Below are 15,548 nucleotides of genomic sequence, written 5' to 3'. Positions count from 1 at the left end.
ACTGCTAAGTCGTACTAATACCCACCTTTAGTGTTTAATTACACTCATTGTCATCCCCACTACTCACTCATTTGTTTGTCCCCCAAAACTAACTCATTGAGTAGTGTTTGTGAAGCCAACCTTAATTTTTGAGATGCAAATTAATTATGACATATGCATACTTGCCTTATTTTAGGCTCCAACCACATTTTTTTGTTTATTTATTTAGTTATGATGTCATTATATCACATGTAATGCCCTAAATTCAGGAATTTGAGAATATGCATCCAAAATTTATTACTCAAACCTCCCACCAAACGTCACCTTCTTCACCAAATGTCCAAATGATAGAACATGTAAAATTTGATTATGTATTCACTCTTGTATCATTAACATGAACTTACATCACCATGTTTTCAAACATTAAAAGTTTGTCGTAATTTTCTTCAATGTAATTATATACCTTCACGTATTATGAACAACATATTATCTCTGTCTTTTTTATTAGGTTTTTAAAAGTTGTTTTTCAACCAGATTTAACTCTCATGTGTAGTCAAACTAAAGTAGGGAGTATAAGATAAAAATCGTATTTGTATACCTAAGCTTGTTTTATGTGTTTTGAGTTTTTTTGGCCCCTCCAAAATCCATTTTGTTATCATAACTAGATTAACATGAACATTTTAGCTTGAGCTATTGAGTATAAATTATACGCACAATAAAGAGTATATATTTATTTGTTTTTTTAGCTTTGTAGGACAAGGTCGAGTATAAGCCTTTTGAAAGATATTTTTTATAGTGTAAAATTTAAAACCCCTTATTATATTTATATATGGCAAATGCTAATCTATGTTGACTTTGACAAAAGCAAGCAACGAAAGTTTTTGACACTTCGTTTTGTGTGATTATTATAGAGCCGGACACGTGCCTTAGATATGGCTAATGATAAAAATCAATTAAATTAATTGATAATATATAATTAATTAATTAATTGAAAAACAAAAGATACTGTACAGGTCTGAACATATTGAATTATACTACTTCGGGACTTCGCTGCTAATTTTGATTCCTAGTACTATTTGTATATTTAAAAAAAAAAAAATTAACTGTGATGAGAGGTAATAGTATGTGTTGCTCCACAAACTTACTTTTGCCTGGCTAATGAGTTATGTGAAATACAATATAAACGTAAATTAGCTTAGTTGATAAAGTCTTAAAATTAGTGGTGTGATATTAAGTCTTGATTTGTATTCCGTATTAGTCTAATATCATTGCCTTATAGCATATTGGAAATTCTAATGTAGTTATATGACATAGTATCATTGCCCTACATAAAATATACATCATAACACCAGTTTTTACTTGGTCTAGTGATAAAGATCGAAGAATTCTTATCTCACAATTCTTCTAAAGGCAATTTAAAAATGAGGATTATCTAACAAACTAGGATCGGATTGACCTGCACGAGATTATGAATTGATATGATGTCTTCTCCTTATCAACCAATATATTATACACTTAGAAAAAGATTAACATAATTGGTTTATGAAATTTAAAAAGGGACATAAATGAGTGGGTATTGGTGTGATAATGAAGATGGAAAGCAGCAATGCACTAACAGCTAAGAAAGACATAATAGGCGCAGAAAGAGTCTTGGGTCTTTTATTGATCCTCGAGACTAAGATTCTTGAACACATTTTGCATCCTAAAATAATGGGAATTTTTTCTTAAAAAAACAAAGTTTGTTACTGTAGAATTTAGAAATATCCAAGTTGAAAAACTGAAGAAAAAGGAGGGGCCAAAACATGAGGTGGAGTGGTTGAAAACTTTGCATTTCAAGGGTATATTTTTTTCTATAATTTGGATTTATATTAATTGTGGTGGAACAATATGCTGAAATCAAGGAACCAAATGATGCTTATTTTACCAGAAAATAAGGGTAAAAATAGGGTATGAGCTATACAATTTCAAATCATCTTAATGTGAATAACAAACTATTCAAATATGCTGAAGTACATTGTACAAGTATATGTTTGTTTTTCCTTTGCTTTAAACTAATAGTAAGAATTTAGAAGAGGAAGCAAGGTTAAAGCAATTTAGTACACTAAAGTTTACGGCTAATTATACTTTGATAGACTATCAGAACTTTAAGCTTTACTCCTTGTGGCATTGAGCAGTGTAATGTGCTTTTACTGAACCCTAAGCCTTAAATGAACAACTAACAAGCTAATCAAGATGCAGTGAGAAGAGTAACAGTTCGAAATAACAACGATATGTGCTTGGGCATCTAGGTGAGGTGTGGCCGTGTGGAGAGGTGTATACATGAAGCAACAACGTATGGACAGTGGCAAATTTAAGATTTTTCATAAAGGGAACACAAACATTAATAAAAGTGGGATACAAATGTACAATCATATTCCTATCCCATATACCTATATTGGATCCACCACTATGAATGGGCGAGATGTTAGAAGGTCTAAGTGTTCAAAACCTTAAACACCGGGGCAAAATACATAACACAAGTTATCTTCTTCAAATAGAAAAATTAATCAAGGATGGATTCCAATGTGAGTTATTCAGATGAAGCAGCAAATAAGCATCACATTTAGATATAGTGAAGAGCATAAACCTGGGACACAAACAAACACATATGTTAATTATTTAATTTTCTACTTTCACCTTCTTGTTTGTCACCTACAATATGATACATAAGCTCATAAAGACAAGAGGAAAAAAACCACAAGATTAGGAGGCATAAGATTAGGAGTCTCGCGACGCGCAATGCTAATTGTAATTAACAATAAGAAAATAAAGAACAGCACCAATAATTAACATTAGTGACTATAGATTAGAGGCTCGATTATCCAAGCTAAACCACAGCCCATCACTAATTTACTACACTGACCTTATTTTGAGGAAAACAATGCATGAACACATGGGGGTTGCATGGCTACAAAAGCTATTCAATTCAAACTTAAAACCTTAGTATAAAAAATTACCCATCCTAAATCAATATTATGAAGACAGACACAAAACACAGAACCCCGAGGTGAAAGCTGGTGGGCTATTAACTAAACAAACTCATAATTTTTCATCACCTAAGATTTTTTATACTCTCATTTTTGCTTGCTTGTTTTGAAAGCATTGTAATCTTAAACTGATGAGTAAGCAGTTGCCCTAGAGAAAGAGAGTGAAAACCAATGCATAAACTAGAAGAGAAATGTGGGGTTTGAGGCCAGTGTCAATGCCAATGCCGATGCCAGTGCCGATGCCAAGGCAACCCTTCAAGCCCCACCACAAACAACACCGTATCCGCTGCCACGTCCATCTTCTTCTTATCCTTTTCCTAATTCTTTCTCTCTCTACATTTTGCTTCTCCACATCTTTTGCATACACAAACAATGAAGTTCTCTTCCTACATTCATGGCTTCATAGCTCTTCACAAACTCCACCACCTTCTGCTTTCTCAAACTGGAACCCTTTGGACCAAAACCCTTGTAAATGGTCTTTTATTACTTGCACTGCTGACTACTTTGTTTCTGAAATAAACATTCAGTCAATACAGTTGGCTTTACCTTTCCCTTCAAATATCTCAACCCTTAGCCACCTTCAAAAACTGACCATTTCTAGTTGTAATCTCACTGGTTCAATCCCAGAAAGCGTAGGGGATAGCCTGCAGCTGACATTACTTGATCTCAGCTCGAATGGGTTAGTCGGCTACATCCCTCATACAATCGGGAAGCTTAAGAACCTGCAAGATTTGACTCTGAACTCCAATCAGCTCACTGGAAAAATCCCAGCTGAGTTAGGTGACTGTATTAGCCTAGAAAATCTTTCGCTCTTTGATAACAACTTCAATGGTGAGCTCCCAGTTGAGCTTGGCAGACTCATAAATCTGCAGGCATTGAGGGCAGGCGGAAACAAGGATATCTCTGGACCGATACCAGAAGAGCTAGGGCAATGCCAGAATTTGACAGTGCTTGGGTTGGCAGATACAAAGATCTCGGGGTCACTTCCAAGGTCACTGGGCCAGCTGAGGAAACTCGACACCATTGCAGTTTATACTACAATGCTGTCAGGGGAGATCCCACCAGAACTAGGTAACTGCTCTGAGCTTGTGAACTTATATCTCTATCAAAATAGTCTTTCTGGGTCAATCCCTAAAGAATTAGGTAGGCTTGAGAAGCTAGAGAAGTTACTGCTTTGGCAGAATAATTTGTCTGGTGCAATTCCTGAAGAAATTGGGAATATCTCAAGCTTGGTAATTATTGATCTTTCATTGAATACTCTATCTGGGACTATACCTTTATCATTTGGGAACCTGCCTAACCTCCTAGAGATAATGCTGAGTAGTAATAACTTATCTGGCTCAATTCCAACAGTTCTTTCCAATGCTGCAAATCTAGTACAATTGCAGGTTGATAATAATCAGATAACAGGCTCTGTCCCGGCCGAGCTAGGAAGGTTAAGTGGGCTGCAAATCCTCTTTGCCTGGCAGAATAGGCTTGAGGGGAGCATTCCTTCTGCATTGGCTAATTGTAGCAGCCTCCAAGCTTTAGATTTGTCACACAACTCACTCACTGGTAGCTTGCCCTCTGGTCTGTTCCAGCTTCAAAACCTCACGAAGCTGCTGCTGATTTCCAATCACATTTCAGGTTCAATCCCACCTGAGATTGGGAATTGCAAGTCCCTCATTCGCCTTCGCCTTTTTAACAATAGGATCACTGGGGAAATTCCAAAAGAAATAGGTTTCCTTGGAAGTCTTAGTTTTCTTGATTTATCTCATAACCGCCTTTCTGGGTCGGTTCCAGATGAGATAAGCAAGTGCAAAGAGTTGCAGATGCTGAATCTGAGCAATAATACAATCAGGGGATCAATTCCTGACGCACTGTCATCTTTGAGTAAGCTTCAAGCTCTGGATCTGTCATATAACCAACTTACAGGTCCAATTCCAGATGGTTTTGGCCAGCTAGATTCAATCAATTCACTCATCCTTAGAGGAAATTCTCTCTCTGGATCAATCCCATCATCCCTTGGAAGCTGTTTGGAGCTTCAACTGATAGATTTAAGCAGCAACGGATTTTCAGAAAGGATCCCACAGGAGCTTTTCCAAATTCAAGACCTTGATATAGCCTTAAATTTGAGCTGTAACAATCTTTCAGGTGTTATACCCCCGCAGATTTCTTCCCTAAAGAAGCTGAACATTCTTGACATGTCTCACAACAGGCTTGAAGGCAGTCTGATGCAGCTCTCTGCGTTGGATAATCTGGTGTCTCTGAATGTATCTTACAACAATTTCACAGGTTTTCTACCAGATAACAAGCTATTTCGACAGCTATCGTCTAAGGAGTTGGAAGGAAATCAAGGATTGTGCTCACAAAATCATGATTCATGCTTTGTAGGTGATGGCATTGGATCAGATACAGGGCATAGTAGGCAGTCAAAGAAATTGAAATTGGCAATCGGGTTACTGGTAGCTCTGACTGTCATACTGGTGGCTCTAGGTGTCGTTGCAGTTGCTAGGGCAAGAAAAATGATTAAAGATGACAGTGAGTCTGAGATTGGGATGAACGCCTGGCCATGGCAATTCACCCCTTTCCAAAAGCTAAATTTTGCACTTGATGATGTTCTGAAGAGCCTGGTGGAGAGTAATATCATTGGAAAAGGATGTTCAGGGATAGTTTATCGAGCAGAAATGGAAAATGGAGAGCTGATTGCAGTAAAGAAGCTATGGCCAGCAACAATGGGAGCCAAACATGATTGTCATAAAGACAGATTCAAAGACAATGGACGTGATTCCTTTTCAGCTGAGGTAAAGACTCTTGGTTCCATTCGTCACAAAAACATAGTTAGGTTCTTGGGCTGTTGTTGGAACAAGAATACAAGGTTGCTTATGTATGATTACATGCCTAATGGAAGCTTAGGGAGTCTTCTACATGAAAGGAGTGGAAGTTGCTTGGACTGGGATCTAAGGTATAAGATCATCCTAGGGGCAGCTCAAGGATTAGCTTATTTGCATCATGATTGCGTTCCTCCTATAGTTCATAGGGATATCAAAGTCAACAACATTCTAATAGGCCTTGATTTTGAGCCCTACATTGCTGATTTCGGCCTAGCCAAGCTTGTTGATGATGGGGATTTTGCTCGGTCTTCCAGCACTGTTGCCGGTTCCTATGGCTACATGGCACCTGGTAAGCATATTTCTACCTTACATTCATGTTTCTACATAATCAACCATTCTGCCTTCAATATACTAGTTCCATATTAAACTCAAAATTTTTTGTGTAATGTGCAGAGTATGGCTACATGATGAAGGTTACAGAGAAGAGTGACGTGTATAGTTTTGGAGTAGTCATGTTAGAAGTATTAACAGGGAAGCAACCAATTGACCCAACCATACCCGACGGTCTACATATTGTAGAATGGGTGAGGCTAAGGAAAGGAGGTGCAGACGTCATAGACCAACAGTTAAAGGGAAGATCAGAACCAGAAGTCGAGGAAATGATGCAGACAATAGGAGTGGCATTACTCTGTGTAACACCCTCCCCTAATGACCGCCCCACCATGAAAGACGTAGCAGCCATGCTCAAAGAAATACGACAAGAAAGAGAAGCAGATTGCACAAAAGCTGACACTGTACTCAAAGGATCACCAGTGTCAAAAGACCAACAAACAAGTAATACCAACAGCTCCAAAGGAGGACCATCTACAGCAATACAACAACAATTATACACTCGAAGCAATAATACGAGCTTTTCTGCTTCGTCTCTCCTATATTCTTCCTCCAATGGCAACATTACATTCAAATAATAGCCTACAATGTCAGCCATTCACTAGGATATAAAATTTGTTTCTTCTTACTAGGTTCTGTATATTCCCTTTATCTTATGCTTTCCCTTCATTAGAGTGTATCATGGGGTAAAAAAAAGACAAGCCGAATTCGACAAACTTGATAGAAGCAGGCATTCCTGGTTCTTATCATATACTATAAGCAATAACATGCTACCATCTATAGTTTTGTATAAATGCAAGAACAAATTTTTATATTATCAAATTCCATCAACCAACATAGATAAACTATTAAACTATCATGTAGTCAAATTTCAGCTAGGCGTTTTGTCGAACAGGTTATGGGCACTCAGAAATGAAATCAAATTTTAACCGTTTTTTATTATTATTATTATTATTATTATTATTATTATTATTATTATTATTATTTAGCAACAAACAAATTAAAACATTCATAATCAATAAATACTAACCTTGAAAATTAAAAATTAAAATAAAAAAAATAAATTAACCTAAAGCAACAAACAACTCAAATTCAACAACTAATCGTAAAAAGGTAAATCGAAATTGTAAACAAACCTTTGAAATATTTGAATTGCAGAATCATAGATCACAGAATCGGAAATTTGTTCTTCATGTTGCGTGAAGGATGAAGCAAATAGAATTTTTTTTTTCACATTGTACGCTGGGTAGATGCCAGGTTAATTACAAGTAATATAACTGTTTATTTATTTTTTGTTTATACTCCGCGTATGTAAATAATTTTGGAGGGAAAATTAAATACCTGCCCACCTTTTTTTTTTCTTTTTCTTTTTTCCTTTTACATCCAATCACCAGTCACATAGAGTAATGAAAGAAGATCCACCCAAAAGTTCAGATTATACAGAGTACATAATAACTTATAGTTTCATACTACTTACTATAGTTGGAATTATTCTTGCGACTTTTTCCTAAATCAATAGTAATATATTAATACTATTAACTGTTGGCGTTTAAATAAGTGGCTTCAAAATTATTGTAACTATTGTAAAACTATCATAGTTTCATATATTGTCTTGGTTTATTATGTACTTTACAGTTAAGAAAGTCGCTACAGAATTTCGATGCAATTCAATTCTAGTCGATGCAATTCTAGAATGAACCAAAGTCTATGAAGAGAGTACGAATTGAACGGAATGAAAAAGAAAACGTTGTACATGCCCAAAAGTCAGTAGAATGATTAAATTGCTTAAATTCAAATCATTAGTAAAAATAGAAATTAAACTTAGTGATGGACCAACTTCCCCAACCAAGACACAATTTTTATAAGCACACTACAATTTTGGAAAACAACATTTCAAGAACAAAATACACAACACTCTCACATATTCAGAGTAAACTGTAGTAAAGTTTTCCACTCTGCATAAAATCCAAACCCACAAATCAACTTCAACATAGCAGGATCATTACACACTGCCAGTACTACCACTAGTTGTTGCACCCCCAAGGAGACTACCCGCTCGTGTCGTCAGTCCATTTTTCGAGGCACGCCTCTGGTGAATAATCCCAACTATGCGAGGACCAAAACCAGCATACCACAAAATAATCAAAATCCACAACAATACAGCAATGAGTAACACTGCAATAGAAAATGCAACGACCTTAACTTGTTCATCAGGAGGAGCAAGCGTTATTATAGAAGACACGTAACTCGCTGCAATGGCAACAATAGCCATCCAAATCGACACCATAAATAGCCCTTTAAAGAACCTGTACTTTTGAGGCAACCCTGTTAGAAGCAACAAGAACACAGACAAAGCAGCTATGAACCCGACCGTGTTTTCAACAATGAACACCGTGTAAAGCCCCGGGGCACTGTATGCCATGATGGAAGTGCCTGCTTTATGCTTGTCCATTACTTCTTGCTTATCTTCATTTATAGTCTCTTGGTAAATGCCTCCCGGAGGATTGACACCGGCTTGAAAGGCGGCGGCTGCTATCAATGATGCTGCAACCATTACAGCTTCCTGTTTGTCCTGCAAGTACTTCAGCAAAGAATTTTTCCTTATACCGCCGTTGTTTTCAGGAAGCGAAGGTGATGGAAGGCTGCTAGAATTTGTAATAACGGCTCCAGCATTATGAAGGGTGCGTCCAATCATACCTCCTACGCCCTTGAATAAGATGTCCATTGCTGTTTGCCCTGCACCATTCTTTGCGTTGACTTCTATGGTTTGGATTTGAAGTAGATAGTTGACTGCCTACTAACATTTTTGTATACATTACAAAATACAGAATATGTTTTGAGTCGGAGTAGAGAGACTCGTAAAAGGTAAAGTAATTGATGTAACCACTTGACATATCTTTTATGTACTCTCAATTTATTATTCCTCCGTTTTTAAATACTTACTCCATTTCTACTTTTTGTACTATTTATTTGTACTACTTTAACTAATGTTTGTGATTTATTTATACAAAAATATATATTCTTGTGGATACTTGTTAGAATCGTCTCAATAAATAGATTATTAATTTTCAATTGTTAAAATTTATACTTATAGATAATTAAATATTAGCATCGACATATGTGCTCAGGAGATATGGAGCAAGTATTTAAAAACGGATGGAATACTAGTTTAATTAGGATCCGTGTCATGCATTGTAAGTCCAAAACAAATTATACATTAATTATAGGATAATGATAAATGAATTCTCAACTTAATTTCATTTTAGGAAGTATATTTAATACTTATACATAGCCCTAAGGGTTATATATATATATATATATATATATATATATATATATATATATATATATATATATATATATATATATATATATATATATATTTATCATTACCCTTAAAAATATAGCATATGGTTGTTATGCACTATTATTAGATTCATACAACAATATCTTAAGGTTGTTATTTTCAAGGTGAAAAAAGCATAGAATTATATAGAATTCACCTTTGCGTCTAATAACACCATTTTTAAAGAAGTTGTTTCATTAGGATAAGCTTTTAAAGGTACAATCCATAACCTCATTACTCTAGCCTATATAATTACATGTTCATTAGTAGGATTATTATCGTTTATTGAACCTTGATTTGTTGCCATGATAAAAAAAAGATGTTTGTGGCTCATCCACAAATTTATTAATAGATTTATTTATATAGTATAAATCATTCAGACTTAACAAAAAAAAAAGTTTGGGATATTCAAGTTTAGTAGTATGAAAAATTATTAGAAGAGTTTATTTATGAAACTTGTATTATAAGATTGTTATTTTGTGAAGATATTGTGCATGCATGTATAGATATTAAGATAATGTATGTGTCCCATCTAATAGTAATGATTCACCAAAAACAAAATAAATAAATAAATCTTATAGTAATGATATTGTGCGTGCATGTAATTAATGGTAAATTCCTATTAATGTTATAATTGTGCTACTTGCATCAAATCAAATCAATAATCAATTTCATTTTTGTATTTTTAAAGAATAATGCTATTGTGATATTTATTTACTTGTATATTAAAGAATCAATTCATTATAGGTTTTTTTAGAAAATAACACCACAAAAAAAAAAACACAAATTTTGATTATAACGCCACAAAAACAAAAACTTTTATTATAATACTACAAAAAAAACTCACAAATTTGATTTCACCACCACTTAAAGGAATTTTGGATAAAATCCGTTAGTGGGGCCCTTGGAAGCTAAGACACGTGTCAAGTGTTTATGGGTTTAAATGAATAAATTAATTAAAAAAAGGAAAATTAAAAAAAACAACTAACCCCTAACCCAGCCAGCCCTGCCTCGCCACCGGCACCACCTGCCCCAGCCGCCGGAACCTTCTACCCCTACAAAAACCTGCAAACCAGCCAAACTACCACCCCTATAACTGCCTACTCCCCTTCCCCCCTTCTCGAAACCACCCCAAGCCTTTCAAACCACTTCAAAACCACCGTAAATACCAAACCAGCGCTGACCACCACGAAGACCCCTCTTTCCTCCACCCTTAATTTCCAAGTCGGCCATGGAAATTGACCTTTCTAGGTTTCCATGGTCAATTTCGGCCGTTTGAGGGTGAAAGGTTCCCTTCGTCGGTTTCCATGGCCGATTTCGGTGGTTTTTAATCGTTAGTTTTCGGCTTCCGTGGGTTTTAGCGCCAGTTTTGCGGTGGTGGCTAGGGCTGGTGTGTTTTAGGGACGGCTCGCGATCGGGTTTCGGAGATTCCGGTGATGGGGATGGGATAGGAATTGGGGTCGCTGGCGGTGGATGTCAGGATCACCGGTGGTGGTGGTTAGGCTGGGCCTAGGATTTAGTTTTTTTTTTAAAAAAAAAAATTATTTTTTTAAAACCAATAGATTATTGACACGTGTACGTGGTGGGTCCCTCTAACAGATTTCATCCAAAAATTCGTTAAGTGGTGAAATTTGTGAGTTTTTTTTGTGGTGTTATAATGAAACTTTTTGTTTTTGTGGTGTTATAATCAAAATTTGTGTGTTTTTTTTTTGTGGTGTTATTTTCTAAAAAAAAAAACTTTATTATAATATTAATAACATTATTATATCAAAGAAGCATACAAAAAAAGGTTAATAACAATATAATAATAATAATAATAATAATAATAATAAGTGTCGTCATAGTGCGGGTGAGGATGTGTCACCCCCTGATGAAAGAGATGGTATTGTTTGTTTTGTGCTTTATAATTTCTCCAAGCCACAAGCTCCATCTTCTCCGGCTCATATTGGACATGTGGATGGTTTGGTGCGAGATCAGTTCCGTGGTTTTGATGTGGCTCTCCTTAATTGTTTGTTCTCAAAGGGGTTTCACACTGTGAAGTTTATCCCTCCCAAATGTCATTTGGGGTTTTCTCGGTTCTGAAAGGTGCTCTTGATAACGCCATCTCTAAGCCTGGTGACATTTCTAGTTGGGTTTCGATATTGGTGTTACCTCTATGCACCCTTAAAACCTTTTGCCCTCGGAATAGTCGTGAGTCTAGGTCTTCCGTAAAGCGTCGGCATCAAGAGGAGAGTATTTCTCGTGCTATTTGCTTTTAGAGTGCACCATGTGGTTGTGAGCAGCTTGTGAGGGAAACTTTGGCAGAGGATTCTCCTACTTTGTCGATGGTTTGGATGAGCGTAATATCAAGCAGTGTCGTAGGAAGATTTGTGATGTCCATTACACATCTGCAGTCCGGGTTCTTTCTTCTTCGGGGGTTGCTCCGTATAATGAGGCCACTCTTGCAGATTTACAATCAAAACACCCTTCTTTTCCAGCTCCATCCTTGCCTACAGATATACCTGTTGATCAACTTCATTTCGTTGCTACTTCTGCTGTTGTTTTGGATCGGATTAGGAGTTTTTCACGTGGCATTTCATGTGGTAGGGACAATTTACGTGCTCAACATCTTATGGATTGCTTGAGTGGTGCTGCTATGGCTGTCTTAGATGAGTTGGTTGACTCTATTTCCGGGGTGGTTAATCTCTTTCTTGCTGGAAGATGTCCTACGGAACTAGGAAAGTATATTGCTAGTGCTCCTCTCACACCACTTATCAAGCCCGGCGGTGGTATCCGTCCTATAGCTGTGGGTACTGTTGGTGGCGTTTGGTTTCGAAGGTCAGTGTTGTTATGGTTGGCTAGTCTTTGGGCAGTTACTTTGATGGTCTTCAATTTGGCGTCGGGGTTTCTTCAGGTGGTGAGGCAATTCTTTATGCTGTGAATCGGCTAATTGAGGATCGTGGTTCTGATGTTGGTCTTTCAAGGATTTTCGAAATGTCTTCAATCTAGTTGATCGTGCGGTCATGTTACGTGAAGTCTGTCGTCGATGTCCTGGTATTTCGCGGTGGGTTGAATTCTGCTACTCTAATCCAGCCAGATTGTATTATGGGGACCACACCTTATGGTCGTCTCAGGGGGTGCAGTAGGGTGATCCCCTTGGTCCTCTCCTTTTTTATTTGGTTTTACAAGCTCTTGTGTGTAAAATCAGAGATGCTTTTGAGGTATGTATTCAGGCGTGGTATTTGGATGATGGCACTATGATTGGCAACATTTTGGTGGTAAGGAAGGTTCTACAGTTGATTATGGAGGAAAGGCATCGTTTTGGGTTGCATCTCAACGTGGAAAAGACTGAAGTTTTCTGGCCTACAGAAGACCCTCGAAGCAGGCTTGTGGGTGTTTTTCCCCCTTCTATTACTCGACCTTTACATGGTGTTAAGCTGCTTGGTGGTCCCGTTAGTTCCGATTCCAGGTTTAGTGGTGAGCTTGTGATGCAGAGGGTGACCAAGACCATTGCACTTATGGATAAGGTTGCTATGCTGGATGATCCTCAGTTTGAGCTGTTGTTACTTAGGGCATGTACTGGAGTTTTTAAACTCTACTTTGCCTTGTGTACTTGTCCTCCAAGTGCTTTTGAGGCGGCTCAACTCGTATTTGACGAGGCTCTTCGGTCTTCCTTGAAGCGTATTGTTATTGCTTCGGGGCCTGGGTTTGGTGATTGGCAGTGGCGGCTTGCCACCTTACCATTTGCGTTTAGTGGGCTTGGTGTTTATTCCGCGGGTGATGTTCGTCATTATGCTTTTCTTGCTTCTCGTTTGTGATATGTCTATATTATATAATGATTTACCACCATCCCTTGGTCATAATTAGTAGTGCTTTTGGCTCTTTAGAACCACTTTTATTACTAATTTGTGTCTCCTAGTGTTTTCGTAGTTTTGGTTGAGTTTTGTAGGAAATTGCACACTTGGAGCATTTTCCCGGGATTATTTGGAGCAAATACGAGCATTGGAAGAGCACGACCATCGTTCGTAGCCCTAGGCCAGTTAGGGTCATCAAACCGGTGATTAAGGGCTCGACTTTGAAGAAGCCGAGGCTATGGATCGAGTATTCAAGCCCCTTGGAGGAAATTTGGATTGGGCTAAGTATCACGGCCCAATCATTAGTCCATTTGAAGCCCAAGGCATTCGCCCGTTCGAGTAGGGCCTCGCTCGAAGGCGCGCTCAACCGGGCAGGGCGGAAGAGGAAGAAGGGCATGCTTCGCCCTGTCTCGCGCCCGACTGGGCGCGAGAGATGCACACTTGATGGAAAAGGCGGGCTCGGTCGGGCAAGCTGGTGCCGGTCGGGCGCGTGTTTCTAGAAGGAGATTAGGCGTCGTTTTACTTTGTTTTAACTTAGGATTTTCTAGCTTAATATAAGTACGCTTTTGTTAAGCGAGTTAAGCACTTCTTCTTACTCTTTTTCTCTCTCTCTCCTCTTAATAAAACTCTTAGTATTATTTTCTCTCTTGTTTTCTCTCTCTACAACTCTTGGTTTAATTCAATCCTTATTTCCGTTAACTTTGGTAACGATTTATTCTCTATTATTTTCAGTATTTTAATTTCTTTAATTCATCATGTCTTGTTTATTTGCTTCAATTAGTTTAGATTTAATTATATGTGAGTAGTTTTCTTTCTAGGGTTTGTGGGGATCCATAAATAATATGAAGGGGTAATTTATTATTGTTGATTGTCAATGCTTGATTAATTTCCTATTGATTGTTTTAAAGCTATGCAATTAAATTTATGCAGATTTAATTTGTATGAGTTTAGCAATATTAATTCGAGATTCGAGAGATGAGAATTGATGTTAAGGCTTAGTTTCAATAGGCAGGTTAATTTATAAATGGTTAAGTCAAGATTCGAGAGATACGATTTAATACCGCTAGATTAATTCTGTGATTGTAATACATAGCGAAAGCCCTTTATGATCTGGTTAATTGATGCATTGATGATTGATTATTATGTTTTACCCTAGAATATTATTTATTGGTGAACCTATACCCTAAGCTTTCATTCATTGATTTCTCCCTATTTTTATCTCTCTTAGTTTATTTCATTATATCTATAATTTGGTTACTTAATAATTTAGATTATTTTAATTAATTAGGAATAGGAAGACTTGTTTCTCTGTGGTTCGACCCTTCTTCCCTATCTGCATAGTTAGAGGAACTTAGGAATTATTTTTGACTAGGTGATACGATTTTATCCTGTCAGTTTGCAGTCTCTTGGGTTGGAGACGAAGCTTCTGGGTCGTACTGGTATTGTCGGTTTTGATCAAGCCTTTGAGGATGCGTTAAGTCTGTTTAATGGAACGGTAGAATCTGACATTTTAGGTAATTCTTGTGAGGTCGTTGTCCCTAAACTCATTAAGAAATTGGCAGATATATATTTCACAAAGGTTACCGCTTCTGCAGAATCCACCTTTTCTTTGTCTCCTCGTCAGTCGGCATTGTGGAAGTCGGAGCATGGAGAATCACACCTCTACTTGGCTTCGGGCAGTCCCTATTTCTGGGTTGGGTCAGATGATTAACGTAAAGACATACCGATGTGTGTTGTCCTACTGGCTGGGTATTCCATTGTTCTCTGTCTCGACGCCGTGCTCTGCTTGCTCTCGGGTTTTTACTGGGGATATTTTCGGCGACCACGCGGTGTCGTGTGCTGGTATTGTAGGTATTAAACATCAGCATAATGTTGTTCGAGATACACTTATTGATATTTGCTACAGATCTGGGATTTCAGCAAGAAAGGAGGTTGACACAAGGGTTGTCTGGAGGGAATGACGGGGCCCTCAGACTTGCCGATGTGTTACTTTATTCATGGGATCGTAGTCGTGATGTATGTGTCGACTTCACAGGGTCTTCTCCTTTGAAACAGACAGGGCTATCTGACTTTTTTCCTAGACGAGTTGTGGCTGATGCGGCTCATTGAAAGCGGATTAAGTATGAAGCTCGTTGTCAGGCGATTGACTATGGTTTCATTC

General features: G+C 37.5%; 1 protein-coding gene across 1 annotated transcript; it reads left to right on the top strand.

Moving 5' to 3' along the window:
• The first annotated feature begins 3,196 nt into the window (after positions 1-3,196).
• On the top strand, positions 3,197-6,887 carry LOC145571998 (uncharacterized). Its single transcript, XM_081631017.1, has 2 exons — positions 3,197-6,167; positions 6,272-6,887. Exons 1-2 carry the CDS (start codon positions 3,197-3,199, stop codon positions 6,784-6,786), a joined length of 3,486 nt encoding a protein of 1,161 aa, XP_081487143.1. The 3' UTR covers positions 6,787-6,887.
• Positions 6,888-15,548: the final 8,661 nt, after the last annotated feature.

The sequence above is a fragment of the Chenopodium album genome, chromosome 12, assembly GCF_948465745.1.
Source record: "Chenopodium album chromosome 12, dcCheAlbu1.1, whole genome shotgun sequence".
NCBI classification, from domain to species: domain Eukaryota; kingdom Viridiplantae; phylum Streptophyta; class Magnoliopsida; order Caryophyllales; family Amaranthaceae; genus Chenopodium; species Chenopodium album.
Note: the sequence above shows the minus strand (reverse complement) of the source record. Positions and strands in the feature narration are given on the sequence as shown.

Coding starts and splice junctions, on each gene's coding strand:
- LOC145571998 (XM_081631017.1), top strand. CDS start 3,197: ATGTGGGGTTTGAGGCCAGTGTCAATGCCAATGCCGATGCCAGTGCCG. Junction 6,168..6,271: donor CTATGGCTACATGGCACCTG/GTAAGCATATTT, acceptor TGTAATGTGCAG/AGTATGGCTACATGATGAAG.